This window comes from Cynoglossus semilaevis, chromosome 6 (assembly GCF_000523025.1).
Source record: "Cynoglossus semilaevis isolate Cse_v1.0 chromosome 6, Cse_v1.0, whole genome shotgun sequence".
Lineage (NCBI taxonomy): Eukaryota > Metazoa > Chordata > Actinopteri > Pleuronectiformes > Cynoglossidae > Cynoglossus > Cynoglossus semilaevis.
Genome location: NC_024312.1, coordinates 8,382,247 through 8,397,561, shown reverse-complemented (window position 1 = coordinate 8,397,561; position 15,315 = coordinate 8,382,247). Strand labels below are relative to the sequence as shown.

At 40.5% G+C, this 15,315-nt stretch overlaps 2 protein-coding genes across 17 annotated transcripts in view; both read left to right on the top strand.

The window, feature by feature from the left end:
* Nucleotides 1-10,753, top strand: tpm1 (tropomyosin 1 (alpha)). Of its 15 annotated transcripts, none has more exons than XM_025056176.1 (10): nucleotides 3-268; nucleotides 925-1,050; nucleotides 4,523-4,656; nucleotides 4,929-5,046; nucleotides 5,146-5,216; nucleotides 5,420-5,495; nucleotides 6,184-6,246; nucleotides 6,365-6,434; nucleotides 6,932-7,010; nucleotides 7,917-8,751. In XM_025056176.1, exons 1-10 carry the CDS (start codon nucleotides 155-157, stop codon nucleotides 7,918-7,920), a joined length of 855 nt encoding a protein of 284 aa, XP_024911944.1. In that variant the 5' UTR covers nucleotides 3-154; the 3' UTR covers nucleotides 7,921-8,751. The 15 variants fall into 15 exon arrangements, with proteins under 15 accessions (XP_016888554.1, XP_024911944.1, XP_008310021.1 ...); XM_008311792.2 differs by lacking the exon at nucleotides 5,420-5,495 and adding an exon at nucleotides 5,958-6,033 and having other exon boundaries at nucleotides 7-268; XM_008311793.2 differs by lacking the exons at nucleotides 925-1,050; nucleotides 5,420-5,495 and adding exons at nucleotides 602-727; nucleotides 5,958-6,033 and having other exon boundaries at nucleotides 7-268.
* Nucleotides 10,754-11,810: 1,057 nt separating this feature from the next.
* Nucleotides 11,811-15,315, top strand: part of tmem266 (transmembrane protein 266) — a 35,646-nt gene continuing 32,141 nt past the window's right edge. The window contains exons 1-4 of one of the 2 annotated variants that reach the window (XR_003049867.1): nucleotides 11,811-12,445; nucleotides 13,275-13,341; nucleotides 14,638-14,828; nucleotides 14,911-15,217. The gene's annotated coding sequence lies outside the window, so the exon portion shown is untranslated. The remainder of the gene's footprint in view (nucleotides 12,446-13,274; nucleotides 13,342-14,637; nucleotides 14,829-14,910; nucleotides 15,218-15,315) is intronic. The other variant, XR_003049868.1, reaches the window with a different exon arrangement.

Below are 15,315 nucleotides of genomic sequence, written 5' to 3'. Positions count from 1 at the left end.
CTTGAAAGTACATATTTGACAGGGCACAGTCAGGCAGAGCCCGTACTCCAGCTTAGCGTTCAGTTAGGCACAGACGCCCCAAGCCCCTCGCTCCCAGTCTCTCCCTGCTTTTTCATTTGGACGTGTCGGTGCCGGCGAGTATCAATAAGCAGCCATGGATGCCATCAAGAAGAAGATGCAGATGCTCAAGCTCGACAAGGAGAATGCCTTGGACAGAGCTGAGCAGGCCGAGTCAGACAAGAAAGCAGCAGAGGACAGAAGCAAACAGGTCGGCTGATTATAGTTTTTTTTTCTTCTCCCATCTCTTTTGTGGAGCATCTCAATGATCCGTAGAAAAAAACAGGATTACTTTATTGGACTGCGTCCTAAATACGGATTAATTACTCTGGCGGATAATCCCAAATAAGGATTTAATTAAGATTGGATCTTGGATGTTTTAATTTCTCCTCTCAGATGTTTTGGCCATAGGTGATGCTGTAAATACAGCCCTAAAAGTTATTTCATAGTAATGATAAATTAATGGATGATTGCATGTGTATTGTTGATTTAATACGTTGGTTTCTCTTCTGTATAATGATGTATTGTTTTAATGCATGTGAAGTTAGAGGACGAAATGAGAGAATTGGAAAAGAAATTGCGCGTAACTGAGGACGAAAGAGACAAAGTGTTTGAGGAGTTCCAAACTGCTGAAGAAAAACTGCTGGGCGCGGAGGAGACGGCCACGAAGGTATCTGGTTCTGATCTGCATGGACTCCCCTAACTTTGTCTCCTCTCTTCTTCTTTCCTCTGTCCCTGTCCTGTCTTCTCCTGTCCACTGCTGTTCCATCTGTCCACGCTGCTGCGCCCCCTGTGCGCACTCACGCTCCCCACTCCTCCCTCTGCTGATCACCTCTGAAACTTGCGCTGCACTGAAACCTGCCTCAGCTTGAGGACGATTTGGTAGCTCTGCAGAAGAAGCTCAAGGGAACTGAGGATGAACTGGACAAGTACTCCGAGGCTCTTAAAGATGCCCAGGAGAAACTTGAGCTGGCTGAGAAGAAAGCTACCGATGTAAGTAAACGGAGGGATTCACAACTGCACCAGTCCTGCACTACAGCAGCACTATTCCTGCATACCTTCACTTTCTCATCACCACTGTAAATGTGTCAAGTGACAGTTCAGTAGCAGAGAAATTAGCCTTCATCTTATTGCATTATTTATTTATTTATTTATTTTGGGCTAGAATTTCATCATTCTTAGATTCCACCCACAAACTCCAAATAAGTTCTTGTGTTCATGTGTAGTGGAACTGTTACTTATTTCTGTGAAAATTCATGTGCAGAAACACTTACAAGTCAGCCCTAAAGTCAGATTGGCCATTTGACTAAAACATGTTTTAAATAGCTCACTTATTCTGTATGGTAATTACATGTTTTTTTGACCTGAAGGAGTTCTCCCTTGCTGGTAGAGTATATTTTAGACCAAGGACTGCAGTGGTGTAATGTACAGTCTTCACAAGAGCAATGACAGCAAGCAGCTGGATAAATATAGCCCACTGCTTTATATGGTCAAGATAGAGCTCACATCTGCGGCGGCTGCTGCTCCTTGCTTACGAAGGGGAAAAAAAACACTGGTTCCCAGCAAAATGCCTCAGGCAGCCTTCTGATTTAAAAAACACATTTAGCTCATCCAACCAACATGGGGATGTTCTTTTAAAGATACTTTTTAACACTTTTTTTCAGAATTTCCAAAAAAAAAAAAAAAATCAGATTGATTTGATAGGAAAACTATGTAAGGAATTCAGACCTGAGGCATTTATGGGCCGTGACCTGCTGGATACAGAACACACCATTAGTTGTCACAAACCTTTTCTTGTGACAAACAGCCTCTGTTAGTGACCCTGTGGTCAGGGGCAAGTTCAACTAAAGCAGACAGAGATGGCTGCTCTCAAAGGTCAAAGACAGGAATCAGTTTACAGTGTGGCTCATCAACATTCCCTGAGCAAACCACACTGCAGTCATGCTTTAATTGAATTCCTTCAGGGTGAAAGTGCAGGACTTTAACTCAATCTATAACTTTTAATGCTGACCCCGTTCTTAGCCAGTAAGGAGGAAACTTTTTTTTCTTTTCTTTTGTTGGTGACACAACACTGTAGCAGAGTTTAAAACTTTTAGTTTAAAGGGCAATTTTTTAGCAAGGCTGATGTGAATAAGTAACTTTACAAAAATATGTTGTTTTCATCAGTCTGTTAAAAACGTTGCTTAGAAATACATGTAGATTGGATCTGATGTTAGTAATCCTACACAGAGGAACTTTGCACATGGCAGCATCTAAAGGTCAGAGGTTAACATGGGACAAAATATAAAGAAATTTTAAAAATAAACAAATTTACAAATTTACAATTACAGGGAATTATCAGCTGCTCAGTTAAATGTAAATAAGAAAAGAAAGAAAAATAAATAAATTACTACTACTACTACTATTAATAATAAGAACAACAACAATAATAATAATAATAATAATAATAATAATAATAATAAATGTAGCTTTTCAACAGTAGACAGCTTTTTTCTCAGGTGTATTTCGGACTTTTGGCCCGCAGAGGGCGCTGTCGCCCCGTCACTTCACCATAATAATGATGACGAATTAATTATCTGTTCTCTTCCTGCTGTTAAAATTACGTTCATATTCATTAGAAAATGCATTTTAGTGCATTTTTAAATATATGCATATGTCAAGCACCAACATATGTTCCCAGGGTAGTTACACTGGATGTTAAACGATGCATTTCCTGGACTGAAATCAGGCATTTCCAGAGCGCGTCTCCAGAAAGCTCGCGCACAGACCGCGCTTCTATCTTCACGCAGCGTTCAGGACGTCACCGCGCCGCTTGTCAGATTCTCGGAAACCAGTGCTGCTTCAGCACGAAGTCACATTAGCTGTTTTTCGAACCCCATAGTTCTAGAGCAAAGAATGGCCGGCGTTACGTCTCTTGACGCAGTGAAACGGAGGATTAAGTCGTTGCAGGAGCAGGTTGACGCTGCAGAGGACAGAGCCGAACGAATACAGAAGGAGTTGCTTGCGGAGAGAAAAGCCAGGGATCAAGTAAGCATGTTAACGTACGCCAGCTGCTCAGTGACTAGGTACACCTCATCACCATCACTGCTTGCGTTCTTTTGTTGCATCGTCTTCTCGGTTTAGGTTTTGTATTAAAGAGCGTTTTGTTTTGTAATGTTTTGGCACGCTCCAGTGCTGAGTTATGTTTTTGGCACGGGGCGCAGCCTCTTCAAAGTAATCTTAGTGCAAACGGCTCTGAGAGGCTGCTGCTCCCGGGCTCTGAGAGTCTTTGATTAGTAACGTTAGGCCTCTGATGCCTTCAGCTCTCAGCAGCCCAGCGACCACGCTACACTCGCGTGTCTTTCAGTTCCCTTATTCTTTCCCCTTTTCAGAGTCGTTCATCTTTCTCTGAGCGACGCCCAAGGTTTTATAACGGTCCGGTCACACGTGCAGTAGCAGCAAGTTCCTCTTTTGTTGTGTGGCTGCACACATTGCATTTGACAGTTGAAAATAGTATTTTTGTAGATACCAACCAGGAAGTGGCGAGTAAAGTGTGGTAATGTTTGAAGGTGTCAGTCTGCTCGTTGACTTTGCCCATATAAGGCTAACAGGTTGTTGCAGCTACAGTGACTTCACTCTAACTCTATGAATGTGAAAATGGAGATGGTGGATGGAGAGGACTTCCTACATCACCATCATCAAACTGCCTTGACCAGGGCGTTTCAGATTATTTATATTTTCTTTAGTTTTCATTTTCATGGTATAATCTCAATTTTTTAAATGTTAAACACATCCAGTTTATTGTATGATCAAATATATTTCCACTAAGATATCACGTTCTAATCTCTAATTCAGTTTAGAGATTAAAAATGCCTTATCATAAGACCTCACACCTAACAGTGTACTTTGGTTTTTAATTTACAACAGTTGGTAAGGAGCCTGTGAGTCAGTCAGACTGATTGTAGCTGTGTTCTGTTGTCAGCCTGCATTAGTGCCTGAAGCTCAACTCAATACGGGCCTTAAAGACCAAACCTCAAAAAAATCAACCTCTGTGTGACAAACGTGAGCAGTTAGACATTAGTGCAACCCACATAGAGACGTTCTTTATGATTGAATGACTAGCCTGTTGTGTGAGCCGTGGCTTCCAGTGTAAATGCCTCAGGTCAGGTGATTCTTATTAATGTTCTCTCCAGAGCTTTGTAATGAGGCAGGGAATTCTAACCTGTCGGCTCGGGCCATTGTTATCACTATACACAGTTAGGAGCCTCCTGGGAGTGTTCTGTTAAACAGGTGACAGAAATCCTGCAGAGCAACCTGTGACTATACCTACTGAATGCATATAAATACCCATCAGGTATAAACTGGAAATTTACTCCCACCTATAAAATACTTTTTTGGGCTGATGTGTAAATCTGCACATGTGTTTTTGTTCCAGGTTGTCTGTGAAAGTTGTGATCCTGACGTTATTTTCCTCTTCTCTCTCCAGGCTGAGGCAGATGTCGCTTCCCTTAACAGACGTATCCAGCTGGTTGAGGAGGAGTTGGATCGTGCTCAGGAGCGTCTGGCTACTGCCCTGACCAAGCTGGAGGAGGCTGAGAAGGCTGCCGACGAGAGCGAGAGGTGGGTTTGTCACTCGGTCGCGTTGAAAAGAGCAGGTGGAGGCAGTGCACAAAGATGTCCCTGTGTTCACATCCCTTTGTGCGGTACACAAGCAGAGTCTGTGTGCCGCAGAGCTGCACGGGTTCTTAATGATGTTCCTGCTCCAGGTCACAGTCAAAGTACTTTTTAGTCTTCAGTGAAGATGTGAAGGTTCTCAGCAGTCAGTAGTACAAAGAAATGAGTACCTGATCAGTCTTAACACCTCTTTATGCCCCTTTCTCTCCCAATCACAGAGGCATGAAGGTCATTGAGAACAGAGCCATGAAGGATGAGGAGAAGATGGAGATCCAGGAGATCCAGCTCAAAGAGGCCAAACACATCGCTGAGGAGGCTGACCGCAAGTATGAGGAGGTGAGTTGTCCAGACTCTGGTGGAAAAAACTATATTAAAAAATACAAATACACTATTGTAGTGTTCGCGTTGTGACATTTTGCTGTGCTCTGTGTGAAGGTGGCTCGTAAACTGGTCATCATTGAGGGTGACCTGGAGCGCACAGAGGAGCGTGCTGAGCTGTCAGAAAGGTACAGTCTCTCACCTGCATTTTTTATTCTAACAACCACCGAAGAGCGTTAGCGTTCCCTCACTAATGCTACCACTAGTGCAGGTCGTGTCATCCATTTTAACTCTGTGCCCTGTGTCCTCACTGTGTGTCCTTACTATTTGCATGCTCCTTCACGGTTTTGAATGGTCTCGTCTTGCGCACGCACGTCACACCCACTAACAGAAACGCTCGGAGATTGGAGGAAGAACTAAGGGTTACGGAGCAAAGCATGAAATCACTATACTCTTCAGTGACACAGGTACTAAAAAGAGGAAACTAACACACACACATGTGCATACACACACACACACACACTGAGTTTCTAAGGGCGGCTGTTTTCACTCCGTCGTGTCGCTTGCTCTCCTTTGCTTGCTCTGCTTTTTCCTTCCCTCTTTCATTCTCCTTTAACTTTGGGTCACCCACTCCTTCATGTATCTGACCCAGCAGGGACTGTGAGAATAACACCGTCACTGAGTGAGAGCACGGCGTTTCACTTTGACAGCATGTGTCAGCTACTAGTCTTTAACCCAAACTACTTTTAGTGTGGAGTCAAGAGTCTTACTCCTTTCTTGTTTAGGTCACTTAGGTTTTTCTCATTATTGAAGTTTCAGAGTTCTTTTTTTTTACTTTTCTGCCCCCTCTCTGTATTACTCTCCTCCTGCTTCTCACTTCATCACTCTCCTTCTCCTCCTTCACCTACTCCTCTCCTTTAAAATGCCAGCAAATGCGCTGAGCTTGAGGAAGAGTTGAAAACTGTGACCAACAACCTGAAGTCACTGGAGGCACAGGCCGAGAAGGTAAGCATCACCACATCACCAGGTAAATGTTGTCTAAATGCTTCAGCTGTTACATTGGAGTTATGTGTCTGTAAAGTCGGCGTTTGCTTGATCAGCAGCAGGCCTTCTGGAGCCTCATGTTTGACACCCATCTCTGCTCTTGTCCCACAGTACTCACAGAAGGAGGACAAGTACGAGGAGGAGATCAAGGTCCTCACCGACAAACTGAAGGAGGTGAAGTTTCAGATCGGCCTCATTTTGAATTGCACACTGAGTCAAACCGAGCGGCTTTTCTATGAGTCACAGATGCTGCAGCTTTGGCCTCACTCATAAATCTGTCTCCTCACCACAGGCTGAGACCCGTGCTGAGTTTGCTGAGAGATCAGTAGCCAAGCTGGAGAAGACCATCGATGACTTGGAAGGTATGACTTAACCTCAGAATGCTCCTCTGATTATTTAGAAAAAAAAGTTTCTATTATGATGCTAAGAGTTTGTGGGTGAACTTCTTCAGCAGCTCTTTCTTTGCTCCGCCCTTTATCTACTTTATTTCCTGTTGAAGCCACCGTGGCTCCTCTTCAGCCATTATTCGGCTGACCACAGATTATTTTACTTCATTTTGAATCTGTTTGTTCAGAGATTAAAAAAAGTGTTGCCTTTTTTAATTATGGTTACATATGAAGCTTGGTGAGTGAGGCTGAGTGAGCTGTGGAGTTTGTCCTTTCTTCATACTTTCATTCCTGTTTTTTTTCCTGACTTAACTTTGTTTTCCTCCCTTTTCCATTTATTTTTCTTTTCATACCACTTCCTCCTTCGTCTGGGTGTTTCCTCTCCACCTCCTTGTCATGTACCTGTCCGACCACCTTTGGTCTCTTTCGCTGCACCTCCCCACACTCCCACTACTCCCCCGGCCCACCAATAGATGAGTTGTATTCTCAGAAACTGAAGTACAAGGCCATCAGCGAGGAGCTGGACCACGCCCTCAACGACATGACTTCCATGTAATTTTCAACAAGTTCTGCCTGCTCATGTCAACCCCTCTGAATACCCCGACACCCCCCTTTAACTCACCCTCAAAATTCCTGTTTTATAATCTGAAATCTGTGCATAAACTAACACTGGGTATGAGGTCTGTCCTAGAGTCTCACATTTTTCTCAAAACAGACATTGTGTCATTCCCTGTCTGTGTGACTGAATTTAAAGTAATACAACTAGCAGTGTATGCTGTTTGTATTATCGGTGTTTTGAACAACGCAGTCAGGACTAATGTGATCAGATGCATGGAACAAACAGAGCATGAATCTGTTTGGTGGTTGTTTTGGGGTTTTTTTGCATTTTCATTTGAAACATCAGATGTTAAATCTCTGAGTTTGTGTGTTTTTTTTTTTTTGGAATTGTTTATTGTTCAAAACATTCATGGGAATGTTCCACATTAGTGTTTGACCTCGGAGGCCACGCATGCAGAAGGTCAAGTGAAATGTCACAGTGTTAAAGCATTTCATTGAGTTATGATCACTCACTGTGATTGTTGTTGCATTTTGTCTTCACTAATATGGATTGAATTGCCGACACGTCGTTTGTTCTGTTGACACTGTCTGATTAAAGACAGTGTCAACAGAACTCTGTTGTTGTTCCCTGTCAAACGAATTATCGTCTCTGTGGATGGGATTGTGACTGACTTGTTCCCATGCTCTGTTACTGAACGGTCTCTGTGCAGAGGGAGTTGTGCTCGTCAGCATGTTCTCTCTCACAATGCATTTCCATTGTGAATTATGGGTTTGGTAGTGCAATGCCCTGACTCCTGCGGCTCTGGTTGTGATGTGGTGCTTGTCTCGAGTTTCCTCAGGTCTCCCCCTCCATGACTGCCCCCCCCAGGTTCACTCTCCTTCTTCTCCTCTCCCTCACAGATAAATTGTTTACACCTCATCAAAGACGCCTCCCGCCGGCTGAGCAGATTCTGTCTGCTGTCTCCAGCCTGCTCTCCACTTCCCTTTCCCTCTCTGTCGTTGCTTTCCTTTCCTCTTCATGTTTTCACCCTCACGTCAACGTTAAGTGCATCCCATCTCTTGTACAGAATCCTAGAATCTTTCTGCGTTGTGTAAAAAAATAAACGTCCTACCTTCTATGTAAGCTGTATCTCTTTACTCTGTCCTGTCCTCATCACTTCTTTTGTTTCTGTTTGATTTTCATTTAATTTATTTTCAAGCGGCTCTAATAAGTTTCACAAATTTCTTTTGAATTTTGTTGCTCGACAAAAATAGTTTAGCTTCATTCTGTTCTTTCTGGTGTAGCTTTAGTGGGTCAAGAGATTTTTGTTTTGTTTGTTTGTTTAAATCAGATATCGTTTTGTTGCGCTGAGGTATTAGGAATATCACAGAAGTGCCATATGCACTTTAATTCTTAAGCATCTTTAGGTGCCTGACTGAAGGCTGAGCCAAGTTCTCTTTTCCGTAGGATTGGGAATTATGCATGCAACAACTTTTCATTACTTGGTGCTGTGGCAGGATGGAAAGATGAGAGAGTGGGAGGGAGTTATTGTTGGATTGTTATCAGGAAGAATGTGGTGAAGTCAAATGACTGGGTTTAGGGGTAGACGACAGAGCAGTATGTGAGATTTGTTGAGACCCATTTGGTTGGTGAAATTAAAAAAAATGGATGAAAGTGATATGAATGATTCTGACCCACGGGCTATGTATGATCCACAGTATCCTGTCATATATGTGAATAAATATACAGTCACAAGTTCTGAGTCTTTTTATTACATTTTTATTTCCACATGTCAGGCCCAAAAAAGACAGACGGAAAACAGTTTGCAGCGAAGAGGTTTTTTAATTTAATTGAAAATGTAGGACGAGCATTTCTGAGAAACTTCTGTCCAAATAAACCCATAGTGGAAAATAGTGTATTCTGAGTAGCAGTTTTGTCCATCTGTAATGTTGGACAGACATATTTAATGACATAGCATACAAATACAATATATCATATATATATACAATATTTTTTCATGATCCAACTGCAATATATATTATAATGAACATTTTATCTAAGACGATAAGATGATGTATTGACGTTAACAATTTTTTAAAAATAATTGTTTATATTTTTTGCTAGCCTATAAGAAATCTAGTAAATTGTTTAATTTGAAATTAGTTTAGCATTTAGACGTACTGTAATTATGACAATGAAAAAGGAAACCCTGCAGAGGCCTGGTAGTCCTGGTATGTGCATCAGGGAGAAAGAAGAAGAAAATAAATAGCTTCCCCCAAAATACCTCTCCATATATCCTGAACATCAATACGTTGTGGATAATTTAATTTCAGACATTTACTGTAGTGGACTAAGCTAAAATAAATACTTGGTGGACTGTTCAAATGAAGGTAGGGTCCTGAATGCTCTTTCCTTCCTCTCAACTGTTTCTTCTCTGTCCTGTCTTTTCATAACTTTTTCTCTGAAGCTTAAGTAAAATACCTTCTCACTAATGATTTACATGTGAACCTTGAATGAGCATTGAATGATGTGACTGCCGTGTGTTTTGTTTGTTCATGTGAGTGTTAACCTGCCTGTAAGGTAAACGGGAGTTAACACGTCTAAAAATATACATTACTGCAGACACAGCAATGAAGTGGACTTCCAAATGTAGTAACTTTCAGATTAAAAAGAAATCAAATTGACGCTCGTTAAGTTTGCTGTGGTGTAACCTGTTAAACAGTTGCACTAACACCATTGACTGAGCTTGTGAACTGTGGTTTCCTTTGAGTATTTAAACCTAGCGACATGATTACGAGAGTTGGGAAGTTTTATTACTGCTGCTAACTAACTGGCTTTCTCCTGTCGTTGTCTGTTTGAAATTAAAACTTTTCCATTTAATGTTCTAACAGAGAAACTGTCACATGCTAAGGAAGAAAACCTCGATATGCACCAGATGCTGGACCAGACTCTAATGGAACTGAATAATTTGTGAAAGCTTGTTGTCTGATACAACACTCCCCATCCCCATCCTCACCCAACGCACACACACACACACACACTTTGGGGGTTTTGGCTTTTTGTACTTGCACCTTGCTTACCGTGAACCCCTCCTGTCGTACCGTGTCTGCGGTGACCAACAAACAGCCAGATGCTTTTCCTATTGCACCAGCCTGCCTTCAGCAGAACTCAACCAAGAAGCAAAGCCAAAGGGAAGAAACGCTTAACTTTTCCCCTTGATGAAGCCTACAATGCAGCGTTGTTTTTACAAACCATTTTTTTATCTCTTGTCTTTTTTATGTTTCTTTTTTGGCTAATTATCTGGTGCCATTGGTTACAAATTGATTCCTATATCTGCATTTCTGGTACGTTCCATTCAAACCTGATAATGCACAAGCCAAAGGGTTAAAGCAAAGAAATTTTTGCACTTAAAGTAAACCTCAAAATCATGCACACATTTCCATGCAGCAAGATGAACTATGCTTTTAAAGAACATTTATGCCTTTAGGGGTTTTATATTGGCCTGCATGTCAATATGTGTACTGGTGCTACTGTATTCTTATGCAATGACTTTGAAATGCTAATGCATTACAGTATAGACTTAGTTTTCTTTAAAAACATAGTTCACATCTGTTCATCTTTCTCTCTAAAGTATGATCACAGTCATCTGGTTGTGCATTGTTTTAGCAATATTTTAATGTAGATGTTTCAAGTGTTTATCATCTGAAATGTACAAATTATTACTATTAAATAAAAGCACGTTTTGAAAGTTTTCTAACCTGGTTCCTGTTGCATTGGTACTCTGTAGCTCTTCAGTTTTGACTGATTGTTTGGGGTACTGAACAACTGAGGTGAAATTACGGGGAACAAAGTGATTCTCTGAACATAAGCCAAGCTCTATTTCAACAGCAGTAAAAGATCTGCTGTGGCCTCTGTCAAAGTCCTTTGGTGCACCAGTGAAGAGATAAGGCTACGTCTGGGTGTGAGTATGTGTGTTTGTGTTGTGCTGCGTGCATAAAAGAAGGCATGAGGGCTAGACATGTTTATTTGTATAGATAAGGTCAATGTATTTTAACTAATTCAGTTAAAGCCTGTAAACATGTTATATGGTGTGTGTTTGTGTTGTGCTGCGTTACAGTTAAAGCCTGTAAACATGTTATATGAATGTGTGTTTGGTTAGATGTTTAATAGCAATAATATTTGCACTTTTGTGCAAGTTTCATTAATCTGTAATAATTTCAAAATCAATGTGAACATTGCATAACCTTGTCTGCATGTTTGCAAAACCTACTATTTTCTATTTAGTTCATAAACAATGGCTCCATTAACAACCTGTAAAAAAAAGAAGAAAAAAACAGGCAGCATACGAGCCTCTCATTGACTTTGTTTAAGATGGTTAAATCCAGTTTGAATATTTGCAAATTTCTGTTAAAGTGACAACACTGAGCTGCAACACCAGTCTGGTGGTTTCTGTGAAAGTAGAATTGTAAAATGTAACAAATTCTTCACAAAAGCTAATAATTGCTGGCAAAAAAAAATCAAAATTAAAAAATGAGAACACTAGCCATATATGGATATGTGTTATAAATGAGCCTGGTGGTGGAAGATTAAAAAATGCTGGTTACTGACGATGACATACATATTTATTTATTTATTTATAAAATATCATGTTATCCAGTAAGCCTAAATGCTTTTGTTGTTTACATTTTGTAAACAGTAGTTCTTTGTAATAATAATAATTGTTCCTTCCACATCGATCAACGATGAGGTTGATCATACCTCGATTTATCTAGCCTGAATCGATACACACCGGAAATAAACAAGTTACAGCCTCATCTCATTATATGGGCTGTGTGGTGGAACATATTGTCCAACTCGTTGGAATGGTACAACTGCATGTGATCATGTACCACTATTGTCTAGATGTTCCTTCCAATGTAAAAAGTCAACCGTTGCAGAAAAGCTGCTGTTTTCAGTCGCATTATCAATGTATCTGCTTAACAGAACGGCATAGCTCTAAGCTAATGCTGCGTCTGACAACTTCCGGTTTGTCGCAGTCGACTGTATTTAAAATGAGACTAGTCCTCCTGCCGATTGGCTTATAACAGTTCGCTGCTGGTACAGGAAAACAAAAACAGTGCGGCGTCCAACAATGTTGCGGTTGTTTTCGCCAAAGCGCTTATGTACAGCCAAGTGTTCCCTGCTCTCAGTCCAGGAGTTTACACTAACGGCTACCGTAAAGCAGCAGCGGAGTGTTTTCATTCAGCGTCCCAGACCAGACCACGGATGGTGGAATAAATCCGTACCAAAGTGCAGGATTTGGATGTGTGGACTTGGTGTGGGGGTCGCGTTAGCAGTGGGACTTAAGTACAGTTGGTGTGATGATGAAGGAGCACAGAGGACTGATCGGTACAGGTCTGCAGTGAATGCCAGCAGAGACCTTCTGGAGCGGATAAAGGTAGGCGAAGAGGTAGGCCTCGGACATGATGGCCGTCAGACTTTCTCCTGCAGCGGTCAAGTCCAAAGTCCAAACAGAGGACCAGCCATGTAATTCTATATGGTTTTGTAACTTGTAGCTTACTTCGTTTATAACTTTCCTCGCTATGGGTTCAGTATGCAGAAATACCTTTATAAAATAAGGGAATGTATCTTCATCTATTTCCCTGCAGGGGAAGTTAAAATGCCCAGTGTATTTCTCTCGCTTTATGAGTAAATTTATGGTGCATTGTCATTGTAGTAAAGTAAATAAATAAATAAATGAAAACTTCAGTCATATTTTTGCCTCAAACTTACGATTACCAGTCTTCGATCTGAGTTTATGAAACAACATTATCATCATTTTTGTGGTTACATAACCACTGCTAACATTTTTGGCATGGGGAGAATGTATCGACATACTTTTACTGCTTTAACAGTGAATATTTTCCTTTAAACAATTTCCAGGGGAACTTTGAGGTATTCTATTGCTATTTCTTATATTTTTTGGCAAAGTATTGCCTTTTTGCTGTGCTTTATGTCTGTATAGAGTGTGTAGGTATTTTCTTTAAGCTATGCTATCTAAAGTACACAGGTTTTGTGCTAAGTGATCTTTTATGAGCTAGCTTTAAGCTATTGTGGCTACTCTGTGCAAATTACTTGTGTTCCATTGTTATTGTGTGGTTTATTTTACTATTTTCCTTAATGTACAGTTGCTGTATGCACTTTTATCTATAATGCCCACAAGTCTTGTGACTGACACAAAGCCCCTCCTAACTTTCTTCACCTGTGTGTGCCCCATGTCTCCCTTCTGTTTCTGTCAGGCTGAGGTTGCAGCTCCTGGGTTGGTGGTTGGGGTCTCTGTGGATGGGGTTCAGGTCTGGTGTGAAGGTTGGTGCTTAAGGTTTTTTAAATTGACTGCACACTGCCATCATCACTGAAATATACTTTGATGCAAGTTACTACTGTCTTTATTCAATCATCATATCACACTTTATCCTAGTGTTAATGACTTATTTTGTTTACTTGAAATATATATATATATATAAAAAACAACTATAGCCCATCTGATCTGATACCGAAGCCCAAATGCTAAACTTTACTTTGCGGAACATGTCATAATCAGTGATGCTATCGTCTCAGCAACGGCAGCCCGCAGCAGTAAAGAAATTATCGGATTAATATAGATATTGGCAGTTACTCCAAGTTATCGAGCCATTCCTACAAAAAATGTCAAAGTTAAGCTTTACATATTTCTCCCTGAGAAAATTGTGTTAATTCACAAATTAATAAATAAGTTAGCTTTCATTTACACAGCTTATACATTGCTGTAAAGTGACATTTAACAGGAGGCATTTTTGACTTTTTAAAACATTTGCACACAACTTAAAAAAAATAACAATATTCTTTTCTGGCCTCATGACAGAGAAAAACAATTACTATTGTACAAGAACCTCTAAAAAGTAAAGGAAATATTTACGTATTGTGTGTGCATGTATGCATATGTGTATTAATATACATATATATATTCTAAAAGTAGCAGATGGTAAAAGGCACTACAGGGCAAAGCTGCCAATAAAGCTTTCTTTATTCACGTCGTTGGAAAAATCATTCATGGCTAAAATGGTTCAGACGGGAGAGGAGATGACTTCAGGGTTAATATTGATCTGGTACTTTTGCAGTGAAGATCTTTATGAGCCACAAAATAACTGTGGTAATTTCATGTTTCATTTGCTACTCTAATTGCTTTTCATTAGGCCCTACATAATAAATAAACTAATATTTACTTGGTTAAGTAGATTAAAGTCTTAATGTCTGGCGATAGTCAGTTAAGTGCTCCTGATGCTTTTATGCCTCCATTTTGTAACCACAGACGTTACATTGTAAAAGTTGTTTGGCTCATACAACATCAAAATGTGTGTTCCAGCGTTAGCTTTAAAACAAATTAAAGTCTGATAAAAGTTCTTTCAGCTGCCAGTTGCCAACATTCCTGGTCTTCCTGGCAAAAAAAATGTTGTTGTGTTTCTGCCATTCATTAATCCACAGATAAACAGACTGAATAATAGGGTGAAACTGGTTTCTAGGGAAACCAATTGCGAAGCATTTATTTCAGTACATTGCATTAAACTGCACAACTTTGACTCAATCTGACTTTCCTTTATTTAATCCAATCTTTATGTATTGCAGGAATGGGTTATGCTGATATGGAGAACCGTGTTCCATGCACCCCAGAAACAGTCATGAGAATCGCCAGCATTAGTAAGCCCCTCACATCAGCAGCTGCCGCTCGACTGTGTGAAGAAGGGAAACTGGATCTGGATGTCCCAGTCCAGAAATACGTCCCAGAGTTCCCACAGAAACAATTTGAAGGAGAGGATGTAAGTTTACTGACATTAATACATTTCTGCAGCTCTAGTTCGTCCACCTGCTTTCATGCACTTTGCTTGTTAACTCCTTCAGGTCACCATCACTGCCCGTATGATTCTCTCCCACCTCAGTGGTATACGACACTACGAGAAGGATGCAAAAAAGGTGAAAGAAGACAAAGAGAAGGCCAAGAGACTGTTAAAACTACCATCTAAAGAAAAGAAAGAGGAGAAAAACAAAGATTCACTCGCAGCAGAGCAGAATGCCAAAACCAAAGAAGCTTCTCAGCCTCAAAAGAAGAAGGAGTTCGAGCATGAGGAATACTACTTGAAGGACAACTTTGAAAACGTCACTCAGGCCTTGAACCTTTTCAAGGACGACCCACTCATTTTTAAACCTGGTTAAGTCGTTACTTTGCTAAAACAAAATGTGAAAATACAAAATATATAATTTTATAACCTCAAAAATTGCTCTTTCCTAAATCACTATCGTTCTGTT

Bases quoted from the DNA above. Each gene is read 5' to 3' on its own strand.
- tpm1 (XM_008311799.3), top strand. From the start codon at position 155: ATGGATGCCATCAAGAAGAAGATGCAGATGCTCAAGCTCGACAAGGAG. The intron at 269-924 runs GTCGGCTGATTA...AACCTGCCTCAG, and splicing joins CAGAGGACAGAAGCAAACAG to CTTGAGGACGATTTGGTAGC. The intron at 5,496-6,183 runs GTACTAAAAAGA...CTTGTCCCACAG, and splicing joins TATACTCTTCAGTGACACAG to TACTCACAGAAGGAGGACAA.